At 42.8% G+C, this 15,718-nt stretch overlaps 1 protein-coding gene across 1 annotated transcript; it reads right to left on the reverse strand.

Moving 5' to 3' along the window:
• Positions 1–293: 293 nt before the first annotated feature.
• PM20D1 (peptidase M20 domain containing 1) lies at positions 294–12,799 on the reverse strand. Its single transcript, XM_074850282.1, has 13 exons — positions 12,595–12,799; positions 11,122–11,208; positions 10,262–10,494; positions 8,735–8,821; positions 7,799–7,932; positions 7,224–7,343; positions 6,559–6,634; positions 6,264–6,325; positions 5,862–5,940; positions 4,677–4,748; positions 3,537–3,705; positions 2,733–2,832; positions 294–1,944 (listed from the first exon to the last, which is right to left on the reverse strand). Exons 1-13 carry the CDS (start codon positions 12,797–12,799, stop codon positions 1,815–1,817), a joined length of 1,554 nt encoding a protein of 517 aa, XP_074706383.1. The 3' UTR covers positions 294–1,814.
• Between the last annotated feature and the right edge of the window lie 2,919 nt (positions 12,800–15,718).

Below are 15,718 nucleotides of genomic sequence, written 5' to 3' on the forward strand. Positions count from 1 at the left end.
CCATAGACATGTGGCTAAACAAATCAATGATGTTAGGGCACACAGACAAAATGCAATAAACCGTAAAAGATGCAAGCTATTTACTACCCAATAATGCATAAACAGAGTTAGTTAATTTTGTATAGAAAGGGGAGCACCAGGGAGGGTGCAAAGATTAAAGCAGGCTGGAAAATATGTGGATTTGTTTTGATGGAAACTTTATGACTTGCTCTAGTGCAGAATCAGGTGTGGAAATGACTTCACTGCAATTATACAGTTACATAAAAAGACTAAAGAATAATCAGAAAAGAATCTGCATTCCTTGTTTTATTAGATGAAAATGCCGATCTGGTTTCAATTATTTAGTAGATTGATACAGTTTTAGCCCATTGGCCATACTGATAAGATCAGACTGCAAATAAATAAGAGAATGGTGAATGGAAAGAATAGGAATCGGTTCCATCGCTGTTTTTCAGGATACGTTTCAGGGTATTTCCTGTACATTCCAGTACATTTCACAATATGAATTTAGAGCAGAACAACCACCCATTCCAGTGTATAATTCAAACTCTGAAAAAGACACACACATCTCTGGAACAGTGCAAGAGGAGCACTTGCACTAGTACCTGCAGCACAGAGTCTGCCTGTCAGTACAACAAAGCAGCCTTCACCCAGTCCTTACTTTGGCTAACACCTGGTTCTTAATTCTTTGTTTAATTAATAGTGGTAACCCCAACTAAAGAGATTATGAAGGCCAAAAGACTATGCTTAGCCCTTGAGTGCTAACAAAGATAGGCATGCTAGTGCAAGAAGTGCAGGATGAAACAGAGTCGACATCAACGGCCTGTCTGCAGGATTCCCAGAGCTGAGTCAACACAAGTGCTGCAGTGAAGCGAGAACTGCCTGCACAAGGCAGCGAAGGAACAAAGACTCTGCTCCCACTGAACTGGAAGAGAAGGGCTTCACCATCTTTAACAATCAAGTTCTCAAAGAAACAAAAGAGAAATGTAAACTACAGAAATGGATTCAGTGAAAAGAGAATATATATGAGCAGACAGCACAGATTTAGTTTTATTTAAAGCTGCAATTCCTTATTCTGACACCCAGCTGCACAACATACCCTGAGTCGTACCAAAGAGTGAGGGGGCGGGGGGGGGGGGGGGGGGGGAAGACAGGAAGAAAAGTTTTCAGCACCTCTGAGATCTGGGCAACATCAGATAAAGCAACACAGCTAGAACTTCTAGAGCTCAGTATTTTAAAATCGAGTCAGAAATCAGTGCATGCATGGGAGAACTTAGCAGTGGCAAGTTAACGCTGACATGGGCTGAGAGCGCAGTGACGCTGGTTGAGAGCAGCACCCGGGGAGGAAGCCCGTACCAAGCAGCAGTGCAACAAACTCTTAGTGCAACTCCACCAGTGACACAAAATCTTACACCACATCACAAACCTTCCACATGAGCTTTTGACAGACAAATCATTTGTGAGAAATCAAGTAACCGTATAAAATGAGTTTGTCAGAAACACACATAGGAAGATCCACCTCTTTTACTGATAGTGGCTGCTGATTATAGCTTAGAATTTTAAGTGACTACCAATTTCAGAGGCTTAAAGTGGTGCTGAAAAAATTAATACCATCAGATTAACAGCTGCATATCAGACCAGGAACAGAAATCAGGGTTATTTGTTGTGTTTTGTCCAGGTCCTTAACACTTCCCAACCAGCAGTTTTTCCATCTGTATGTAAACCACAACATACAACCCCCAGATTCCAGATGTGCTCAACATGCATGTTCTGGCCAGACCCCTGGCCAGAGTCCACCTTAGTAGCTGCTCTTCTCACAGCTCATGGGAGTTTGCGTGAGGCTCCGGAAGCTTGTCAGTGTCACAGTTTTTAATCAGCTGAAAGAGGAACTCGACCTGTTTCTCGTAATTCTCAACCGAGATTCTCTCATTCAACCCATGGATCCTGGAAGAAAAAGAACGTTTTTCATTCCAGCATGCATTTGTGACCCATCTGCATGTACCCAGCACCCTGCTTGCCCGTTCACTTCATAAAGCAATGCACAGCATAAAAATACACCAAATACTGCACTGTAACTGCAACGTCTGGCCCTCAGGCCAACCAAATCTACTGGTTCTAAGGCTCACAGCAGAACAACTAAGACCATGTGGCAAAGAAATAACAGTATTCCAGTGCTCTGCCCATTTCTTGGCCATTTATGTTACTGTCCTGTACAGCTACAAGAACACTCCTGTATCACCTGCACCTCAATAAAACGACAGATCTAGTACATGCTAAATAAACAAAGAATCCCTTGCATGATGATGTTCTTTGTTATCACTTTACTCCAGGAAACCTAACTTGAAGCTTTAAGGAGCAAACAAATTCAGGGTGGCATGTATCCAAACATACAGATAAATCTCTTGAACAAGGCCAAGTACCAGAACACCTTTCCCACTGCTGCGCTGTATAAAGGGCCCAGGCACTCCACAGTGTGGCCGTACTACCCAACCGAGGTCCTGCCTGCATCTGAGGTATCGAAGAGTCAGGGCTAACACACCCCCAGTGTAATTACCACCCCCTATGTGTGCAGCACCCAAATCTGCAGGAAATGGTGCCCTAACAGAATGTGAGGCACCACCATGCCAAGGTATACAAAGTTGGGTTTCCTTCTTCTGCCAAATGCGTATCAATTTTCTCTTTCCCTAGTCCCCACCCCAAACAGCTGCCCACATGCAGACAGAGCACAGTACCTGGGAAGATCATCTGATTTCAAGAGCAGTGGGTTAAATCGATAAATGGCATTTGTGACATTAGTGAAATGCCTGCTGTCTGTGTTTCCAACACACGTGCCTGGAAAACAAACCTCAGGTTTACTTTGCACAAGAGCAGCAATTTAATGACCCACACAGAAGAAAGGAAAGGCATCTGGTAACAGTTCTATATAACCCGTAGCTACACCAAAAGCAAATAACTGGAAACAGTTTATTGGTACATCCTGAAAGAACATTCTCTCCTTCATGAACAGGAAGAACTGACATACAATTCAACCATTCTAAGAACAGCCATGATGCTCAGCCTCCACAAAAATTTAAGCTTCAAACTGCAGTCCAACAAACTGCAGAACTAGGAAGGAGCTGTGAGAAAGGGAAGGGGCTGGGATCGTAAGGAACAATACAGAAAAGCAGGAATGGCTTTGCCAGCTACGAAAACAATAAAAGAAGAGCTAAAGCAAGAAGACCTCCTACTCTCCCTCACAATTCCTTTCTTCCCTGAAGAGATTCCTTTGTATGTGCAGAGAGTCAAATTCAAGGCTCATTGTTTCTTTCAGCTTCCTGTTTGCTTTTTTACTTCCACTATTAAAAAACAACATTAAAACTTTTAGAACATAAAGAGGGAATGGAATAAAAAGAGGAAAAAACAGCTGTTTCCAGTAGTTAACAGTTGGGGTGGAGAAGTACACAGAAAATGGAAACAAGTCAATATTGGGGATGAGGGACAGAAAAGCAGGGCGGAAGCTGGAGAGGAAACAACAATCATCATGTGCTTGCTGTTACCTGGGACTACACTGTCAACATCTGGGAAAGTATCCAGAATGGTTCTTTGAAAAATATGGACTCCAAATGTCTGGTCATCCCAAGGGCTAATGGGGAGCGGGTCAAAGGCCTCTACTACATCAATCTTCACTCTGTCATCAGCAACAGTGTTCCTCACTGTCTCTAGCACCTACGGGTAAAGCACAGAGATTAAATAAGCAGAAGAAATGAGAGCGCATCCCTTCTAGATGTCAGCAAATGTGCCACTTTCCAGAAAACACTTGTCCGTGAATTTCCAACTGTAGCTGCAAATACAGATGCATAGTTAGGACTGAAACTGTGTGGCAGTCTCTCTTCCTCTTACTCAGTGGATGGTTGATACTTAAGCTAATTTTTTTAACCCCAGTGCACATCACTGTCTCAAGGTATTCCTGAACTGCTTCAGTCCTGAAAGGCAGGTGGTCAACCTGCTGCTACTTGGTAGTTAGGTCATCCAAGTAAATAATCCAGAAAAGCTTCAGAGAGATAAACTTTCAGCAAAGGTTTGGGGAGGGAGGATATTATTTACTGACAATGTTTCACAGCTGTCCTTGGCTGGACAGGCATGTCATACCTACTGAAGTGTGCAAAATTCCCATATTCTCACAGGTCACAAACTTTAACACTTCTGTTCCATAATCACATACGATCCCTGTGCTCTGTGGCACAAGAAGACTTCTGAAATCTGCTCGATGTAACTGCAAGGCACGCTTCCCAGTTTGGTCTACCTCTTGCTCTGCTCCACGTTCAGAAGCCATAGTAAACAATGCACTTGGCAATCCATCTCAGAGGAGGGGAAAAGACATTAGATAACCACTTGTCACTGCTCTCCCCTTGGACATCGAGCCATTGACTGCAACTCTGAGAGCGGCCGTCCAGCCAGTTCCTGATCCACCGAGCGGTCGATCCACCAAATCCACGTCTCTCCAACGTGGAGACAAGGATGTCGTGTGGGACAGGATCAAACGCTTTGCACAAGTCCAATTCCCAAATCTTGTATGAATACAGGGAGAAATGAAAAGAGTATTTGTATAGAACAGATCTGCTGCCACAAATGGCCGAGTGCCACCCTGCTCAGAAAGGGATGGAGAACAGCCCCGCGTCCGGGGGTACCGTAAGTACCTCGGTGGCCTTCTCTGCAGAGTGGATCCGGAAGTTCACAGTTGCTTTTGCAGAAGATGGGATGACGTTTGTCTAGAAAAGAGGAATGACCGAAACTTAAAAGGAAATTAAAACCAAATTAAAATGCCAACTGCAAACTCAGAGACTGCTCAAACAACTCCAGGTCTCCGACTAGTGCTTCACTGTTTCCACTGAGTGTGATCTCTCTTTCTGCACTCTGTGTTAAAATACTGTAAATCTCATCTATGCATTTCTACTACACAAAGAAATATTCATCAATTCAACAAAAATGAAGCTAGCCGTTATACAGTTTTCCTCCTGAGTTAAGCCCTCTCCCTTCAGAAACTTTATATTGAGAAATTCTGAAAGTTTATGTTGGGTTTTTTAAGCAGTATTTTTACCTCACTGTCATATTGCTTTTCCCCATGCATGAGACATTTAAGTTGCTTAACAAATGATGGTACTGAAGACATATAACTCTTCTTTTCTACAGAATGAATATTTGTAATTTTGTTAAACAAAAAAAAATATAATCCTTAGGAAAAAAAACCCCAAGAAACCAGGGTGTCACTTCTCTCTTGGCCACTCAGTGTCACTGTTCAGCCACTGCATCTTGTTTTCTTGCCCAGTGATGCTTTTCAGTAACAAATTTTTTCAGGGACACACTGAACAGCCTGTTTATTTTCCAGGGCTACAGTATTTTTGGATAGCTACACCTCCTTATCAGGGCAAGATTTGGCTGTATCAGCCAGAACCTGTTATCTCTCAGTCCAAGGTGCACACTAACCCTGCTCTAACAGAGGTAAGTGCCAGACCTGCGCTCACAAACACAAGACCCCACCTGGGCTAGGGAAGTGTTTATGACTGTGACCGTTTCAAATCCTGTCATCGATACTTTGTATGAATACACAGAAAACACTCTCCTCCATCCTAAAATATAAACAATCTTAACACTGGTTTACAGAGATCTTTTTGTAAAAGAGAATAGATACTTGTGAAACAAAGTAATTTTCAACTGTAGCTAAATCCAACCCACATCTAAAGTAAAAATGAGACTGGTGGTGACACCACACAGGGTCTAAGACCAGGGCCCGTACTGATCTTGTAACTGGATATAAATAGGTGGAAACCAAATGTCCTAGTTGTCTCACCGTACTACATGGAGACAAATCAAAATGAAGCTACCTTGATTCCTGCGTTGAACATGGTGACTGCTGTAGTAGTTCGAATCAAGGCATTGGTGGAAGGTTTCCAGGCAAGAACTCTTACAAAAAAGAAAAAAAAAAAACACCAACATTTTTCAAAGAAGCTTAATATTGATAAAACATAAGCACCACAGTTACATAGGCAATAAGCTGTATGATGGCCTATTCAATTAACAGCTGTTATTAACGGTAAATGTTAATATAACGTTTGCCGCTAATAACAATGGTTATTAATAACAATGGTTATTAACGGCAAAGCACTGACATTGTCTAAACTATGAAATGCTATAACTGGTTTCCTGAGAAGACTAGAAAAGGCTAGTGGTCTTCATCTTCTAAGGGTGAGAGCCTGCGAACGGTCATCCAGGATGTATTTTCTTACCTGCTGACAATAGGTGAAAACAGCCATAGATTGCTCATGATGAGATTGAGAGGAAAGCTGAACTAAGTGGAAGAAATAAAACCACAAATCAGAAAGTTTCTAGTTTTCAGGAACAGAGTGCAGTCACTTGGCTATGGCTGAAGTAATTCCAGCAGAAACAATTATCTGGGAGAAAGGCCAGCTTAAGTCTTTTCCTTTCCAGGAACTACATAACTATGCTCTAAATTCATATGCTGGGTTACTCTTCACTTGTTAATATGAAAATCTGAGAATGAAATCATAGTTCTTTCCTCACCTCTGATGCAAGGTGCTCCACAGTCATGAGTTCTGGCCCATAGCCAAAGAGATTGCGCAAGGGATTCTGCTCCAGCCTAGAGCAAAGCAAATCAACATCTGAAATTTAAAAAAATCTCTGACTATTACTGCTCCAGAAGGTTGACGGGAATTTGATGTCTAAAATGTATCCATGTATTTGAGATGCAATCACACTTTCCTCTCCTGGTAAGTAAATCTGCGAGCACAGCTCCACGACAGGTTTCTGAGCATCCCAGTCACACGCAAAGACTTTCTTTCAAGAAGAGCTGAAAAAATCAAAAAGCCTGACTCTTGTAAAGAATACATGGTAATCTAGAAAAATATCACACCAAATTCCATCATATCTGGACATACTAATTTTTTTCTAAAATATATATTTATTAGCCAGTTTGATACCTACACAGACACGTAATGAGATGATTTACCCAGTCACATTCTGACTTTACGCCAGGTTTATTGGCTTGGATAATCACCAGCTAGAGGTAGCAGGTATGTGCAAGAATAAATTCCAGAGAAATTCTGCAACCCAATTAAAGCAGTCTCTACAGAGTAAATTAAAACAAATATTGAAAAAGAAAGTCTCGTGTCAGTGACTCAGGAGTCTGCCTGACTGTCTTCAACATTAGATGACAGGGAAGCTCTCACCTGGACATTGCTGCTGCAAGAATGCCAATAGTTGTCTCCTTAGGAGGAAAGGATGAATGTCCTGGCTCTTTTTCCACAGTGAAGTTCAGTGTTATTGAACCCTTTTCTGTGATAGCAATTCTGGTCAATGATATATAAATAAAATAAATGATTAATGCAACTCCAAACACACATGCACAGACTACAGGTGAAAAGAACGACTCTGCATATTTTTAGTACCATAAAAACCACCAAAAAAGCAGCAACAACAAATCCCTAAACACAATCTTTAAATGTTTGGAGGACTGATGTGTTGGCTGCTTTTCCAGTGAGCAGACTTTACAGCATACTATTAACATGCTTGCACTAGCTCAGGGGACCATTCTGCTCTTGTCAGCACAGCTGTGATGGACAGCAAGCAAACTCTGGAAGCCTTCTGCTTGCACTTTGTGCCACTGCTGTAGCTTTAGCAAGGCCAACACTACCACATGCCTTGAAAACATATTTTATTGACATTAGCAACGTCATTTCTCACAAATTAATTATTGAATATGGATCACTTCCATCATGGTGGAACTGTGTTCTCTTTTACTTACACAGCTACTGGCTTCTTCACTCCTGCAATGATGCCATCCAGTATTGCGCTCCCCTCATCCAGTAAGAAGGAGAGTTTCACTCCTCTGGCTTCCAGCAGAGCTGCAATCTCCATTGCTCCCTTCCGACCTAACACCTGCCAGAATCCAGGCAGAGGAACTGCTCAGATCAAGCCGTGCCTTTGGGAAGAACACTGGAGAACATCTTGCTGTTGACAGTGACCAGTGTTACAATGCAAAGAACGCAAGAAACCCCCTAGTGAACAGCTCCAGAGCAACCTGTCAAGAAAAGATTCTTCCCCGCAAAACTGGTTGCAGGTTAACGGCCTCGCAGCAGACAGATTTACATCCACCCCAAGCAACGGTCTCATTCACCAGTCACTGAATGCTGCTTTGAATCCTACTAGTTCCTGGACACAGGGATATCTCCAGGCTAGAAGCTCCACAGATTACTCATTCTAAAGGACTATTCATTTTAACTATCAGCCATTCTTTGTCTTTATATTTTGAAAATGAATAAACAAAACCACCTCATCTGTCTTTCCTACTGTTTACTAGGGGGCATACCCACAACAAAGTGGAATATTTTTGTTAGTTCTTCCTGATCATTTGGAACAACCATGTAAATCTTAAGCCAGCTTTTCATGTACTATATTTACTCCAAAATGTGACTCCTGCTGAACCTTCCACGCAGAAAAGAATTTGAACCAACACTCTGCTGTGTTCTTTTCTCTTTGCTCATCACACCAAACCCTTTGTCCATGTCATCTAAAGCCAAACAATCAATATATAACTATGACCACGTGCCTGACACAGTATCTACCCACATAATCAAGATAAACAGGAAAGACTTTCTAGCTAAACAACGTTTAAAAATGAAGCCTTGTTACATACATGAACGCAAACAACTCGTTATTTTGATGAAACGAAAGAAAATACCTCTTCATCATGTCCAATACCAACATAGAAAGATCTGCGGGGTCTGTAATTTCTTCTCAGCAAAAATTCTAGAGCTTGCAGAATACCCTGCAGAAAAAAAAGCAGAATGCAGTGTACTATTCTTGTGTGTTAGTGAAGAGAATGAATGTAAAAGAATGCAATGCAATGTAAAAGAAATATGATGCATTCACAGCCCTTAAGGAGACTTTGTCCTGCTCACAGTTGAGCTTTTATTTCTACAACTCCTACTGATGATATTCATATTTTCTGGAAAACACACTGCAATATTTTTGATCAATAATGCTTAAGACTTAGTGTGCTACACAGTGTCAGTGTAAATACACAAAATACAGTGTAGGCTTGTTCTCGCTACTGATGAAGTCAGTGACAAACTGCACAGGAAGCACGACAGAGTTGTAATTATCCAAGGAATTCACTGTTCCTTTAAACTGCCTATCCTACACACAGCTTGGCTCTGACTTGAGCTACCAGATCCATTTATTTTAATGAGCAGTATATTTTGTACAAAAAGGGCTAAGATGACAGAAGCAGAACAAGAAACTTAATCTGAAGAGTGAGCAATGAAATCTACTATTTGCTACATTATTCCATCTCATCTGTTTTTCAATTTAAGCTAGTTAATTCTTTACATCAGAAGAAATTATATCACCTCTACCTTGTCAGCACCCATTTTTGCTGTGTTCACTGAAATTGCTGATTTTTATTGTCCATTTGTGGAGTTACTCGTGCAGTCCACAGTAGAAAGAAGCACCAAAACAAAGTTTTAAGTGGCAAGGCTTTGAAACTGATGATCAAACAACCTGAAGAAACTTTCTGGGAGCATGGCCTGTGACCCAATAAGCAGCCACAGCATCTGTGACACTGGTTTGCTAAACATCTGTTTAAATTTAAATACAGGGCTGTCATGGAAGTACCTCTGCAAGTCACAAAGGACTATTTTCCTTATTAATTTTTCCATCAACCTTTTCCCAAATGAGAAATCTTTCACAGATCAGTCTTTTTTGCACTTCATTCCTCCCAAATGTACTTAGTACAACAGCTCTTTGTTCTGCCACAGACTAGATAAAAGATACAAGGTTATTTGACTATAATATTGAATAAACATTGTTTACTTTGAAACTCAAGCCTTTTCAAAGGGCCAGGTTTGGCTTTGAATGCCCATGTGACACATGGGAAAAAGAAAAAGGTCTATCCCTGATTTCAAAGACAGCATTTGACATAAAATTTAAATATGGCATGTAACCAGATACATCTGCTTCCGTGAATATCTTTTTCTGTATCTTCTAAGAGCTTTAACTCTGCTTTCTTCAATAATAAAAGACCGCTCCACTTCATCTCTAGGAAAAGTTGGGAGAAAACTGCAGGGCTTAGGAATTTATCACTAACATCCTGCATTTAAAGAGGGGCAAGAGAGACAATATAGAAAATTTCAAGAGAAGAGATTCCTCCAATCTGCCTTTTTCAGGCTTTGTATCTCTCTGAAATTATATTACCAAGACAACGTACTATGGCAGAGTTTTTGTTATCCAGCGTTCCTCGTCCATAGATGAAACCTTCGTGCTCTGCAGCTGAGAAAGGAGGGAAATCCCAGCCCTCGGGGGGAGCAGGCACAACATCCATGTGTGCAAGCAGCATATAGGGCATCATTTCAGGGTTAGAACCCTGAACAGTAAAGAGATGGCTGTATTTCCCAACAATTTCATGTTGAATGAACTTTGAAGAAAATACAGCTGGGAAGACTGTTAAGAAAAAAATTAAAAACATGTGAAGAAGAAAAATTAACAATACCATCCAATTTTAATCATTATATACTCCATAGAGTAGCCATCTATTTAGTCTCAAGGGGAGCACTGTAGATAAGACTGGCCACAACAAATTTGCTTCAGGAAGCAGATGTGCAGCTTTATTCTCACACTCCTACCAATCCATCTCACTTTGTATTTAAGACTTCCCTAAGCAAACCCAGGAACTGTTGTTTACCAGTGCTGCAGCTGTTTTGCAGGCAGCAACGATGGGACTGCCAAAAAAGTTAGGCTGCAGCAGGGGTAGTCTTACTCTTGTTTTGGTTTTTTTTTTTTTTGTTTGGTTTTGGTTTTTTTTTTTAATGACAAGGTCATTTAACCATCTCAAGGACCAAAACCCACCATTACAAAAAGACATTTGAACCTTCTTCTAGCTTTGGCCATTGCTACACCATAGTACACTGTTGCAGAGGTGACTTATGTATGTCATTTTTGCCAGTCCTTTCTTGAGGAAAAACAAAATAAAACTCCATTCCATTATATTCAAGAACCATATATACTCTCTTCAATTTGTTTACGAAAATAATTGAGCAGCAGAGATTGCTAAGGATGAAATTTTAGTACCTTCCTGAATATAATTCCCAAATTCTGCCATGGCAGTTGTATTCAAATCCTCTGGAGACACGGAAACAGTTGGGATTTTAATAGCACCTTCAATGAAATACAAAACAGAAATCATTTGACATGGAAATCAGTCAATCAATATTTGAATTGCGTTTCAAAAGGGAAAGTATTTATGTTCCTAAGTATTTTCCAGGCTTTAAGGTTTATTGCACAGGATAGTATGAGCTGCCACTATCAAACACACTGATACACTTCAGCTGAGCTGTGCACCAGCAGCACACCAGTATTTCCTTCCACTCTCAGCCAAGGTATTTCTCTAGATACTTCAACTCCATTTTTCATTCTAAAGTGTTGAATGATATTGTTAGAAAAGTTACTGTCCAGAAGCAGCTGCATTTTTCTAGGGTGACCTGATTCCTCACAGCCATAAACTATTCTGGCAGCAAAGCAGGCAGCTTAGTTGGCAGTTCACGGTTTTCAATAGTAAGTCAGGTTGCGATGGCAAGATTGTTGTAACATCTTCTTTCATACCACTCCAGCCTATTAAGATACATAAAAACAGGCCTTTTGTTGGTCCTTCCAGTCTGCTCTGTGATTTGAACAGGGTCAGACAGGGCTGCTCTCCAACACTGAGTCAGTCATGCAAACTATGGGTATGACTTAGTCCCAATCACAGCTGCCTTTCCTAAGAGCACGTCAAGTGAGGTTACAGATTCTTTTAAAGGTCGTGCTATTCAAGAAGAAACACAAAAATATCTCTCTCTTGTATCCTTGCATTCTCCTATTAAAAACATATGTAAACAGAATTTGCTAGGCAATAAATCTTACAAACCAGCAAAGTATGAGATTTACAGAACCCAGCCCCTACTTGAACAGGCCAGGACTATCGCTTCATGCCAGATTGTGGTTTCCTGTAAACTGCCAACCCTCATGAGCTCCAAATATCCTCAAAGTCTTCTGCAGAAGACTCTGTCAGACAGCACAAACACACCCTGGCTTGTTACAGACAGGCTGCCTGCAGCAAAGTGGTGCACAAGGTTTCAGCCAGCAAGAAAGATAAAAAACAACCTGTCAATGATTTATCTAGCAGACAGAGATGCCTAGCAAACGCAGTCATGGGGTGCCTGGTGCATTCTGCATCTATGAGAGGGCAACACTACAGAAAATCAACACGGGTTGAAAGTTGGCTTCAGGAGAATAAACCACCGGTTTCCTCCAAGGGGAAAGCACCTTCTTCACTGCTGCCCCGTTCCCACCCGTGGCCCACGGCCGGCTCTCGGTGCCAACCTCTCTCCTTGCAGAGACCCGCCACAGCCCCAGGGCGAGCTCGGGACGCCCCAGCCGCGACGCCAAGGAAACCGGGGGCCGGCAACAACCCCTGGCCCGGGGGTGGAGGGGGGCACTCGGGCTGCAGGCCCCCGGGGAGGCCCGGGAGGGCGGGGGCAGCCAGGGCGGCCCGCTGGGCCCCCTCACCTCGCAGCGCCTCCTTGAGCTCCAGCCTCTCGCCGGCACTGAAGGCGGCGGTGCCGCCGCGCCGCGCCCACCGCCGCGGGACCGCCGGGGCGCGCAGGACGTAGGCGCGGAGCAGCACGGCGGCCCCCAGCGCCAGCAGCACCGCGCACAGCCCCAGGCCCGCAGCACAGGCCGCGGCCCGCCGCCGCCCGCTCCCGCCCGCCATCCCCAGCCGGACTTGGGCCGCCGCCCCGCTGAGGAGCGGACGGGCGTGGCCGAACGCCAATCGGCGCGCACCCGCCCGAGAGGATGGCCAATGGGCGGCTTGGGCCCGCCCCCTCCGCGAGTGCTCTTGGGAGTCGTAGTTCTGCGCCGCGGCACGTTCGAAATGGCGGCGGCGAGCGGGCGGGGGGCGATGGTTCTCTCTCCCCTCCTGAAAGCGCATGTTTCTGAGCTCGAGGGGACGTTTAGGAGCCGTGGCGGGCGGTGTCTGGTACCCACGGCAGCAAGCAATAATGGGAGTGTCCCCTCACCCTGGCTTGGGCCGTGCCTGGAGCCTGCTGGGAGGCCGAGAGCGCTGGGGCTCAGGATGCTGCTCCCAAAATGAGGGGGTGCTTGGGCGGAAAAAGGGGTGCCCGTGGGGAGTGACCACCCCCTGGCTCAGTGGGGCCACAGGTTAGGCAGGAGCACGCCGGTCAGTCAGGACCAGGCCTAGGCAGGCACAGTGGTGTGCCCTGGGCTGTGCCAGCCCCACTCCCAACAGGGTTTAAATCTGCCTGGTTTTCAAAATGCGTGGTTTCACCAGGGAGCACAATGGAAAAGTTCTTCCCTTCTTTACATCTGTCTTGTCCTGAATTTGAAGATTTATCCCATCTCCCCATGGCATAAACTGTCCCAAGATGCTTAATAATAGATGGGAGCTGCCATGGAAAGCCTGCTCTTGAATCAGCAGAAGAAGCAGATGATTGTTCACACATTCTTTATTATCAAAAAAGAACAAAACCAATATTAAATTAAATAAATTACAAACATTTCTGAGCTGGTTATACATCATGCATTTGTCAAGTAAGGCTTCAGAGCCATTACACATCAATATCACTGTTACTTTATGAGCAATAAAGGGACACTGGAAATTAAAATTTTTCTACCCCAGCATGAATTTGACCTTCCCTAATTCTCTTGCCAGGGCATTTGGAAATTAAGACTTAGAACTGGCCACACTGTGCCTCCAACAATACCTTTTGCCCACTGATGTTACACTTACTGCCAGAATTGGCCCGTGGCTACAGAAATGAGGTATCCTTCTTCCTGGGCCATCAGAATCACAGAGCATATAGTCACTGCTGCTACTTTCAAGCCATCTCTCGACATCCCATCCATTATGCCTGTAGGAACTTCAAGAAATACAGTCTCTTTTTTTATATGTGGTCTGTTGCTCTGAGGCTCCCTGTGTTTGGTGCGTCAGGTCCTGAGACGGTGAAATCAGCCTCCTGTAATTAACCCTGAATGCAGAACTGGAAATTGGAATTTTCCTCATTTAACGTGATGCCACCTCAGAGATACAGAAATATTGATTAGCTACTGTAGGAGTTTCTTGTTCCATTGCACCAATTTCTTTGTTGCTTTTTCAAACGAGCAGGTAAAAGGAGCACTCAGGCAGTAACAAAAGACCATGAGTAATCACCCTCAAAGATAACTTAAGAGAATTAATCTCTTGATTTTACCTTATAGAACAAGCTATACATGGTTTTGGAAAAAATCACTGCTGTCTAAGATTAAAATAAGTAATATCCGTTAGTTAGTGTGTTTCTCCTTTTGGAAACTAACCTCCTTTGGTTTTATTGCTCTCTCCTGCACCACATAATCAGAAACTGAGGTAGGGAAATGGTGACTTAGTTAATGAGGTGTTACATAAAACCAAACTGGCAGGGTCCTGCTGTTGTTTCCTTTAATGGTTGTCTAGCTGTGATGGTTCCTGAAGCTCTATTTTCCTTAAAAATGAGACATCTGGGAGCTGAAGGAAGCCCCACTTTCTCTCCCCAGAAAGCTTCCTAGCAATCTGCTAGTGAATCGGCTCAATAATGTATATGTACTTCAAAACTGTATATTAAAGCTTGCTAATATTTTTAATATCTTAGAGTAATAAAATAGAAATAACTTTTAAAAATATAATTTACTTTCATTATTAAGGCCACTCTTTATTTTTTGCATCCATGGAAAGATTACAGACTGTCCAGTTTTACTTTTGTTACTGTTCAGTTTTTCATGTTGACTCTTGCATTTTATCCCAGTGCTGGAAATAGTTTGTAGGAAGATTTGAAATTCAAACAAAAGAAATTGTTTTCATTGCAGTTGAAGACATACCAGTATGCGTCTTTATCTTAAATGTTTTATAACGTTATTTTCATAAAAGCCATATTTGAGGTTGAAATGCACTGAAGAAAGAAGGGTCCTTTTAACCCTTGGTTTACACTTAGATTTTTCAGGCTTTATATTGTCATCTTGTCATTACTGTCACCACATCAGCACTGGGTAAGAAGGGAAGGCATCAGAAAAGGAAACTAAAATAGCAGTTGTTATTAGCATCACTCAAATATGAAAGAATGTCAGATTTTTAGAAATTATTACAATCTCAGCTGTCTGTCTCTGGGTTAGTGATGCAGGCTTGCTTGCCTGAGAGGTAGATGGCCCTGGTAGCATCAGTCTGTGGTGAATTTTAATGAAAATCATCAAACATGTAGTAGAGAATTGTTATGGATATATCACATACTATGCAAGAGTTTTCTCTTGCTGCACAAGTGACCATTTGAGAGCTTGTCACCAGAAGCCCTGCATAGCACGGTGTCACTTGGGCTGTTCCCTAGTTGCAGTCATAAAAACCACTCAAATTTCAGTTTTACTGCTCTGGATCGATGGCATCATGGAAAGTGTGCAGAAGGGGCTTCCTTCCCTGTCCCTGAATTTGCTACTTGTGATCAAAATGGTTTGGGAAGAACATCTTACCCCAAAGCACTCCTCCATGTTCTGGACTAAATCTTTCAGTTGCTCCAGTCAAGAAGAAGATGGGAAGAGTCAGAACACCCTTGGGATTAATCCTTTCATGCCATTCACAGTCTAAGAGCCTTATCTGAAGCACAGTTCAGTC

Source organism: Strix aluco, chromosome 25, assembly GCF_031877795.1.
Source record: "Strix aluco isolate bStrAlu1 chromosome 25, bStrAlu1.hap1, whole genome shotgun sequence".
Taxonomy (NCBI): domain Eukaryota; kingdom Metazoa; phylum Chordata; class Aves; order Strigiformes; family Strigidae; genus Strix; species Strix aluco.